This window comes from Fulmarus glacialis, unplaced genomic scaffold (assembly GCF_000690835.1).
Source record: "Fulmarus glacialis isolate BGI_N327 unplaced genomic scaffold, ASM69083v1 scaffold4846, whole genome shotgun sequence".
Classification (NCBI taxonomy): Eukaryota; Metazoa; Chordata; class Aves; order Procellariiformes; family Procellariidae; genus Fulmarus; species Fulmarus glacialis.
The window spans coordinates 1-10,306 of NW_009217361.1; the positions used below are offsets into that span (position 1 = coordinate 1).

Consider the following 10,306-nt stretch of genomic DNA (forward strand, 5'->3'; position numbering starts at 1 on the left):
TTCTATGATTCTATGATTCTATAAACAAAGTGAATATTTAGGGAAGTTGATCTGCATTTAAGCAGGAACTAATGTTATTGATAGCTGGTTTGGCAGTTGAGAAATTCAGCTTCCAGGCAGTTGTGTAGTCACCGCTTCACTGGAATTTCTAAAGCTGCAGTAGCAAACAACAGTAGTAGTTTGCTGTAACCTGTTAAGCTAATACGGTATTTGTAGTAAGATGACCTAACATCAACTGTTTAAATACCATACCTGTTGTTGTCCCCTTCCCCCCTACAGAAAAAGGACAAAGAGTATGCTTTTTTCCCCTCTAGGAAAGCATGAACTCTTATGAGTGTCAAGAGGTGTAAAAGCTGCTGAACACATGCTATCAAATAATTTCATGATAATACATCTCACACACTTTTTTGGACAAACATAAACTATCTGAATGCAGCTTTTTCAGCTTTCATTTTTATTTATAAAAATAAAACACTGAACAGTCAATACAGTTGCTCTCTCAAAAATATTTAGGAACTTTGTATAATGTTAAAATTCCTAGAAAATTAGAAGAATAACGCATTTTCCAATATTTTGGCACATAAATGATCTCTTCCAAGTTATAATCCTGTTTTCGTCCCTCCCTCTTCTCCAAGAGAAAGGGAAGACCTTTGGGGAAAAACCTTTTGGTAATCTTCCAGGACTGAGATCCTAGCCTCTTCATCTTTGAGGTGCCTTGCATTATTTTCATCCTTATGACTAACAGAATGAAGCTGAATGTAGGATTTTTTTTTTTTTTTTAATTGCCTGGAAGTTGTAGTTCTTTACTTTCTAGGGACACTTGATTTGATTTCCAAGTATAATATGTAATGTTGACTTTTTTCTGTCCAAGTAACCAGGTTAAACTGTATCTCCATATCGGCTAATTTGCAAGTGCTATATTTGATGTATGGAAGTTGCAGCCAGTGTCTTCTGACTGTCTGTATTTGATGTCTTCCTCTTCCTTATCCTGTTTCCTTACTGTCAGTTTTCTTGCCTTCTCATTCTCTTTAGCTGGCAGAAGAAGAATGCATCACAATGGTCCAGATGGAATTCCCATAGTAAATTGTTACCAGTAATTTGATAGTATTTCCACCTGACAAACAATCTCAGTTTTAAAGCCCTAGTTTGTTTTTGCTTGCTGCTCTTATTTACATATAGAAAAGTGTATCTGAAATGTTAACAAATATTATTGTATACTTTTGCAGACATAAATACTGAGATGTGGGGAAGAATAAAGATCTGCTTAGCTGAGTGATATGAACACAGCAAGATGCTATGGAGGCCTAAAGCTTTAGAAGGAAACTCTGTAATCTACAGTTGTTGAAAAATAGTGATATGATATCATATTAGGATTGGTATGAAGTCTAAAACTCTCCCAAAAGTATTTTGTGGATTTTTTTAAAATCTGCTTTGGTAATACATGCATGTGAAAGGTCAAAGTTAGTTTTGTAGACAGTGACTGTAGTACTTTCCAACTTTTTTAATAACTCTCTCTTGCTACATAGCTGTGTGTCTTGATGGATTGTTCTTTATGAAATTGATTCTGTGAGAAATCATGCTTTTATATGTGCAAGTAATAGTACTGGTTAGGTCTAGGCGCAGGTAAGGTTGATAAACAGTTAGGAAAGTTGCGTGAAGCTGCTCTTGTACTGCTTTAGTCCTGCTTAGATGTATCACCAGGACTTTATGGTACTCTGTAACTTGATGTAAATTAAGTCTTTGGGTTTTATCTGTTGTTGGATTGTATCCAGACTTGGCAATGGTGAGTAATACCAGACAGACTTTTAATCTTTATAGACTTAAAATACTATTTGGAAATCTCACCATCGTTGTGTGTTTTTTCTATGTTACGATAATTCTTGGGGACCACAATCAAAGCACATACAAAAGTGTGTGCAAAATAACTCGTGGCTTTGCTGCTGTCCTGGGATAGAGTTGATTTTCTTCCTAGTAGCTGGTACGGTGATGTGTTTTGGATTTAGTGTGAGAATAATGTTGGTAACACACTGATGGTTTAGTTGTTGCTAAGTAGTGCTTGCATAGTCAAGGACTCTTCAGCTTCCCATGTTCTGCCAGGTGCACGAGAAGCTGGGAGGGGCCACAGCCAGGACAACTGACCCCAACTGGCCAACGGGGTATTCCATACCATATGACGTCATGCTCAGTATATAAGGCTGAGGGAAGAAGGAGGAAGGGGGGATGTTTGGAGTGATGGCGTTTGTCTTTCCAAGTCACCGTTATGCGTGATGGAGGCCTGCTTTCCTGGAGATGGCTGAACACCTGCCTGCCGATGGGAAGCAGTGAATGAATTCCGTGGTTTGCTTTGCTTGTGTGAGCGGCTTTTGCTTTACCTGTTAAACTGTCTTTATCTCAACCCATGAGTTTTCTCACTTTTACCCTTCTGATTCTCTCCCTCATCCTACTGTGGGGGGAGTAAATGGGCAGCTGTGTGGTGCTTAGTTGCTGGCTGGGGTTAAACCATAACAGCTGCCTATAAAAATAATTCAGGGTCTGATTAAGTAAAGTGGAAGACTGCTACATAGCAATGACTATAGCAAAACATGCAGGTATAATATGCAGTCCTGGAGAGCTATATGCTACAGACTGGTATACATGAGAAAAATACTGTGAATAATCTACTGCCCTTAGTGTTTTGTATGTAATTCAGATTAGTGGTACGTGTTTTCCTCTACAGGGAGATCTATTTTTTGCATCAAAATTGTCAAATGTTCAAATACTGTGAGGTGTTACAGCTACAGTTTTGAAAAGTATCTAGGAATGAATTTTAAAAGCTGCTACAGTTTCAGATTTGTCTTAAAAAAATCTCAAGCTATCCTAACAGTGGCAAATCTGATACAGGAACATGGTCCGTATCTTGTGCTGTACTATCAAAACTTTTTATAGCAGTGTAATGACATGAAGATGCAGGTATCTGTGTGGTGATAGTTTGGAAGGTAATTTATATTATAAATGTGTCTCTATACATAACTGATTTATGCTAGGGATTGAATCGATAGCTACAGCTTTTGCAACTGTCGTCTTTTGTCAGATGGGTCAAGCACAGGTGAAGAATAATCCAATATTCCCTGGACCTACTTAGAGTAACTTAAATTAAAGAATTAAAAAAAAAAAAAGACTGCTCTCCTGAGGCGTTCATAAATATTCTGGAATTAGTTTTCTTTCAAGATGTGACTTCTAAGGGTAGATGTGCACTGAGTTGCTCCTATGTAGAAAAGCTATAAATATAGTAATAATTTTTAAAAAGAATATTTTGCAGAGAGAACTCACATATCAGTAATTGAAATGCTTTAATTTTGCCTGGGGGGGAAAAGTGTAAGTTTAGGTCTGAAGCTTGTTTGGAAAAAATAAATTTTGGAACTGTTGCCTCTTCTCACAAATCAAAGTAAAATCAGTGACATTATGCGATATTAAGTTAGCATGATACTGTGCTTTTCTTATGTATGACCTGCACTTTTAGCAGTTACGAAAATGAACACTGATGTTAGGACATGAGTACGTTATCTCTTCCTTCTCTCAGCTGCAGCTTTTGTCTCTTGCTTTTTCATAAAACATGCAGTGAAGACAATGAAATACTAATGTTTTCCAGGGTTAATTTCCTAAAGGCAGTGGGGAACACAGAAGCAATATTCAAAGGTACAGCTGAGAAGCTATTAATTTATCCTATTTGTTTATATTTGGAATAGGGGATGAAGCAGGAATAGTAGAAAGAAATGCTTGAAAGTGAAGGAGGAAGGATGGGCCTTTGATTAGAAAAATGCTCAGAGCAGACTGTTTCCTCTAGAGATACTCTAGGACTTTGGCAGAGAGTTTTTCCTCTCTACAAAATGAAAACGCTTTGCCCATCTTGTCATTATTCATTATAATTTTTGCCTGTTTTGGGGACTACTATGTGGTAGATGATCACTGCTTAGTACAGTGAGCTCTCTTGCCTTAAGCACACATACGCAAGTGTAGAGGATTTGAACAAACTGTATTCCCCGGGATGCTGCCTGTTTTGTATGGTTCAGAAATGCTTAACATGTACTGAAACAGGCATGTATTATTATCCTTTTACAGTCAGCATTTAAGTGCTTCTTCAACTCAGCATACCCCCCAAAACTGGGAGGCTTTGCATTGCTTTAGAAAAGAAGATTAATGCTGGTTAGGAGGATGATACTCATTTGAAATGAGAAGAATAATTTTAGCTACTAGGTGAAAAAGTGAAGATGATATAATCCTTGGGTAAAGGAACTAAATGGGTCTAACTGCAAGGACTATTTTTATTTTTTTGTGATAACTGTAAACGCTATAGAAGAGGCCAAACTCTATTTTCAGATCTGCATATGAGACTTCCACTAATTTGTCAAAAAGAAGAAACTTGCTCTGAATGTTTAAAGCTTGTGTAAACTTACTCCCCAGTGCTGCATATTTACTGATTTCTGGAGAGAGAACTGGTTCAGGTATCCTGGAAAATGCAAAAGGTTTTTTTGTTTAAAGAAACATTCAAGTATTCTTAATACTGAAATTTTTACTGACTAGTTATAACAGTGCTTCCAGAAATATTTGTATCAGAAGTGCTTAGAGAAAACATTTGAGGGATAGAATTTGAAGCTTGGAGTAACTTGAGGAATCCATGGGCGGCTTTGTTTTTCTGGGCCGTGCTCCTCTTGTTTTGAGGCAAGGTAGCTGTAAAGCCTCAATTCCAAATAAACTGTGGGTGGGTGAATGAACAAGGGTTACATTTAATTATGTTGGGAGCTGATGTTCAGGGAGGGGCTAGGGAAATCCTCTTTTGTTAGAAAACTGCCAGTGTCAGTGCAGATAAACAAGTTTTAAAACTCAGTTCCTGTAAACATCTGAATTTCACTTTCAGAAATTGCTTTTGTCTATTTCTGCGAATAATTATTAATTCAAGTGAATGCAGAAACATGAGCAGGGCTGAAGCAAATCTCCTCTGAAACTTCTGGTATTCCTTGTGGCGATATTTTTTCCAATCTGGCAATTTGTGTAGCCAATCCATAGTTAATGCAAAAGCAATGATTTTACATTAAAAGTATTTTGAGTTTGTGTTGGAAGGTATCATTTATGGGGACAACCCCACCCCACCCCCCAAGTTTTAAGTCCTGTCTTTTCTTTTTTTTAAGAGCTATAAACTGTCGGTGGAATACAGATTACTTCTTTGTACAGGAACCATATTGATAAGAATGTAAAATACAAAGGAAAAAACAGGTGAGGCAAGCTGGCTCTTTAAGCCCTTTCATGCAGAACAAAATTAAATTACTGATTCTGTTTGGGGAAGAAAGCTGGTATTAAGCTTGCTGGATTATTCAACATCTGTTTAGTATATCTCTCATCACTTAGCTGGATGTTATTCAGATTCATTAGTCTAGGAGAAGAATGTGATTGAAGTTTAAAAGTTAAAACATTGCAGTGTGCTGAAGCAGACTTGTTCCCATTGTAGTTCTACTTATATTTTATCTTGCCGGAGAGCAAGGAGATGTGTTTGAGTTTTGATTTGCGTGCAACCTAATAGTCTCTTCAGCCTTTCAACTGTCTCTAGTGTGAATGCGTATTATTTTTAAGAGTATTTGTATCCACTTTGGTTTTGATCAACAGTTTTTCAGTAAATGGAAAACTTGCAGAATGGATGAGATTGTACTGTTTTATTAATTTCTCGTGTATACAGAGAGAAATTCTACATTATATTCCCTCTTTTGCATACATCTTTGGAATTATTTCCTTTCTTCCAAAAACTAAGGTGCCTCTTTAAAACAAGAAGTGTTCAGCTCTTCGACAAATTATATTCAAGAAACCCTGGGCATACTATAATGATGAAATACTGACTGCTTTGCGTAATTCATCTGGATTTGTTATTTCTGCTCTGTCTCCTAGAGGTTGGAGAATTTCCTTAATTTCATATCAGAAGAAAGGGGGTAGCCACATTTGAAATACAGAATCTTTGCAACTAATAAATGAATCAAGTACGGAGAATTGAAGGAATCTGTGTTGCTGCTGCTTCTATTTGATATTCATTATGGAAGTATAGGACTGATTTATGTGTGGGAGGGAGAATGAACAGGCTTTTGTTATCTCATAGTTGGTGTGAATCCAGGAAGTCTTGAGACAGATCCTGGAAATTTATGTTACATATAATTTCCCATTGACTCCTCCATATTTTGGCTACTGATCTTTTTCTCTGTCACAGCAGATTTTTTTTTTAACATGCCTAGCATTATTCAGCTGTTCTTTCATCTGTAAGTAGTGTTTAAAAAGAACAGAAAGCTCCTTTAGCACTTGGAAAATGTGATCATTTGATTATGATGTTTATTTAGATTAACTTCCTTTTATACTAGTCCTGATATTTAACACTACTAAAATAATTGCTTCATCATTCTCTGTTATATTCTCATTGATGAAGAATCCCTTAAATAACTATAAGTTAAGCAGTTATACAAAATTTTTGTATTCTATGGGGATAAATAAGATGGGCCTTTTAACTTCTTTGTGTTGTGTTGTTTATAAATGATTTTTCTGGTGATCACTCAGACCTTCATGGTTAAATATGTTGAGTGCACTAGCTAGAAGCAGGATGTTAACCTGTTTGAATGTGGTATTAGTGATAGTGACAATGTTGGTCATGGTGTTTGGTTTTTTTTCCTGTGTTACATACAATGATTATTCCTTAATGGTACCAATTCCAGCTTTGGTCGGCCAGGAGTTGAATGCTACTGTCAACATGACAGTGGAGCTGCAGTAATACAGCTTCAGTTCCTGATTAATGAGGTTAGTAAAATGATGTACATATTCCATAATTCAGAGAAGACAGAGTGTATTTTCTTCAATTTCTCATTAAGCAAGCATCATACTAAGAGTCACTTGTGTTAGCTGATTTTAATAGCATGAATGGCAAACAGTAATAACAATTATAAATAAATTAACTTTTTTAATTTTAGAAAATGCTTGACTAACTGCTGAAAATAACTTTGTCTCTAGAGTACTCTTTTGCTATAAGCAAGAACTGTTTATTTATGTCATTGAACATTGCAAGTTATCTCCTGAAGTAGTAAAGTACATTTTCAATAGTACTAACAATTTCAGTAGGTGATTAATTTTATTTTGATAGAGTTACTGTCTTAGACATGAACTAAGCAAAGATCCTTAATCTGATCCCTCAGTAATTTCAGGGTGTGTTTTTTCTAGGGGTGTAGCAGCTGAGATCTGACAGCAGTGCTGTTCTTCTTGAGCTAGGTGGGCCCAGATTTGTAGAGGGACTTCTAGCTCAGAGGAATGGTGAAGTCAAACCTCACTAGCTTTGTCAGCACATAGATAGTAGCAGTTGAGTTCATTGCTTAATTTCTCTACAGAGGTGGGCATGAGGGAACTGATGTGCATGCACCAGAAAAAACTTCTCCTTCCCCTCCACCCCTCAGTATAGCACTGAACGCAATGTGAGCTGAATGACATGTGATCACATCAATTATCTCATTACTACTACTTGGAACTTACCTTATGATGCTGATGCGCATGCTTATAAGTATTTTTTTTCATCCTGGAGGAAAATATGTAATATATTTCCACTATGATGATGATATACTGTTACTAGGGTTATGAAAATAAGTTGGCTGAAATTTTTTCTTTCTCATAGGGAGCTCTTGTGAGTGCCTTGGCTGATGATACCTTACACTTGTGGAACTTACGTCAGAAGAGACCTGCTATACTTCATTCACTCAAATTTAACCGAGAACGGTAGGGATTGGATTATTATTGCTTTGCTCCTTACCATCACACTATGCAGTATTGTAAGATCAGCTTTATTAATGCAGTCCAATTCATAACTTGTTAAATAATTGAAACTGGATTTACATTGGGTTTGAGTGGCAGGCTGTTAGGGCCCAAAGTACTTCTGAGTAGACATACTAGTGACCTCAACTGAGATGACTTTTCTATCACTTTGCATATTGCATTGCTGAATACCAATTTTCCTGTCTTTAAAATGTGGAGGGACAGAAGACTTTCAATGTATGTCTCCAAAGGAATTCTGGAACAAAGGAAAGTGTGTGTGTGTGCACCAACAAGACAACAGGGAAACTAGTTCAATTTTTTTAATTGGAAGTTTTTTCCCCCCTGATGAATGGAATTCTGCAGCGTTAGAGCTCCTGTGTGGATCAGAGAAACTGAAAACAACATGCATTTTGACTAACAATTTTGAGACTCAAGTAACAGTGTTGTAAGCAAGCTAGGGAGACATTTTAGATTAAATTTCTAAAAGTCAGTTGATACTATTTCTGCAAAAAAACTGTGTCCTTTTTCTTTTTTTAACAAGCAGTCCTTCCTTTTTGGGAAGTAGTCCTTTTCCAGTATGGGTAAAATCTCAACTGGAATGCTATGTCTACTTTTGAGCAGCATGCTTCAGAGGTGGACTGCTTGGAGAGCTCAAAGGATACTCGCAAGAATACAGAATAATCTGACTTGTACCCCTGTTGAATAGGGCAGGAAGTAATAAACTTTGAGTAATGGGTAGCAATAGAAAGAGGAAACTTAAATATTTATGTAAAACCTAATGTGATGTCATACAAAGTGCTAAACAGACTGTTGGATGGGTTAGGGAGTAGCCTCGTGGTTTTAAAGAACAGGTTATAAACAAATTTGTAAGGAATAACATAAATGCAGATTACTGAGGTTTTTTGGGGTAGAGGACTAAGTGATTCTCAGCCCCTTTTGAGGTTGTTTCCGTAATCACTGTGCATAAACTTTTTACCAGGGCCTGTAGGGATAGGACAAGGGGTAATGGTTTTAAACTGAAAGAGGGTAGACTTAGATTAGATATAAGGAAGAAACTCTTTACTGTGAGGGTGGAGAGATACTGGAACAGCTTGCCCAGAGAAGTTGTGGATGCCCCGTCACTGGAAGTGTTCAAGGCCAGGTTGGATGGGGCTTCGAGCAACCTGGTCTAGTGAAAGATGTCCCTGCCCACGGCAGAGGGGTTGGACTAGATGATCTTTAAAGGCCCCTTCAGACCCAAACTATTCTGTGATTCTAAACTGTTACGCGCAAAACAGGAAGCTCTGTCAGAGCAAAATTCTCTGCCCCAAGGGAGTGTCGGTGTTCCTTTATGCAGCATAGAAGTCAAATGGGGAGAAATGCAATTCACAATCTCCAGTTTAATGAGGATTGTCCAACTATAGGAGATGCAGTGGTGTATCCAAACCAGATTTTGTCCCCTTCTTTCCCCCTTCTCTCTCAAATTACTTTTCTCTTAGCTGTAGCACCTACTTAAGTGCTTTGGATTTGCAGCCTGAAACCACACTTGGACATTGGCTTTTAACTAATACTTTAAAATAGATATCTGAGGAGGTGATTCTGATTGCGTGCAAATCTGCTGGCAGTTGGCTTAGTCTTAGATGTGTGAATATCTTTGTTTAAACAGAGCGGAAGTTTTAACCCATCCTTTTCCTGTAAATGTGGTGTTCTTGCTAGCAAAACCTGTCATAGGGAGTTGAACTGTGTTGAACTTACCTGAAAGAGGGGAGGGAGTGGAAGGGAGTCTAGGTCACTCATGTCACTTCAGTGGTTGTATTTGTTATTAAATTTGGACAGAGTACTGATTTTTCCAGGAAAACCTGTGCCTTACTAAAATAGGTAATGAGAGCACCATAGTTATCAAGAGTGGTGAAGGTGCAGTTTGAGACAAGGGCTTATTCTTCTAGTAACTTTAATCTTAAAGTATCCATTATAATAGTATATAGAAGTAACCAGAACACTTAAGATCCTGGAACCATACATTGCTGGATGACTGTTAACTGTTTTCAAATAGTTTGTCTTCTTTCGACTAGTTTATAAAATAAAGCTTTATAAAATAAAGTGTAATCTGATTACTAGGGAATTATTTTGATTTTGCACTGTAGAGAATTGCACAAATCCACCATTGAATAATTCTAAATATGTGTCTTTAATTACTAAGAACTTAGCGTTATAATTACACCTATAGGTTTGATATGTTATGTGAATTTGAAGTAAATGGGCTTTGATTAGGTCAGTTTTATGATGTATATTAACTACTAAGTTTATTGAGAAGAGTGTTCGTGAATAAAACTGGATCTTCTAAGTTCACAAGTGCCAAGTTGTTAAATACCTAATTAATAAAATTTTTTAAATTTATTGTGGGATAAAGATTTGCTCGTAAAGGATAACCAACTTCTCAAACAGGAATTATTTAAAATATTCAATACTACGACATAGCCTTGTAGTAACACCTTCTCTAATGATACTTTAATTTGCCAGCTTG

The 10,306-nt window shown here is 36.9% G+C and overlaps 1 protein-coding gene across 1 annotated transcript in view; it reads left to right on the forward strand.

Moving 5' to 3' along the window:
* Positions 1-6,722: 6,722 nt before the first annotated feature.
* The window catches only part of LOC104078110 (syntaxin-binding protein 5-like), a gene marked incomplete at both ends in the record, with an annotated part of 17,433 nt that continues 13,849 nt past the window's right edge, over positions 6,723-10,306 (forward strand). Inside the window, 2 exons of the mRNA XM_009579627.1 lie at positions 6,723-6,804; positions 7,667-7,767. Coding sequence (XP_009577922.1) covers positions 6,723-6,804; positions 7,667-7,767 — 183 coding nt within the window. The remainder of the gene's footprint in view (positions 6,805-7,666; positions 7,768-10,306) is intronic.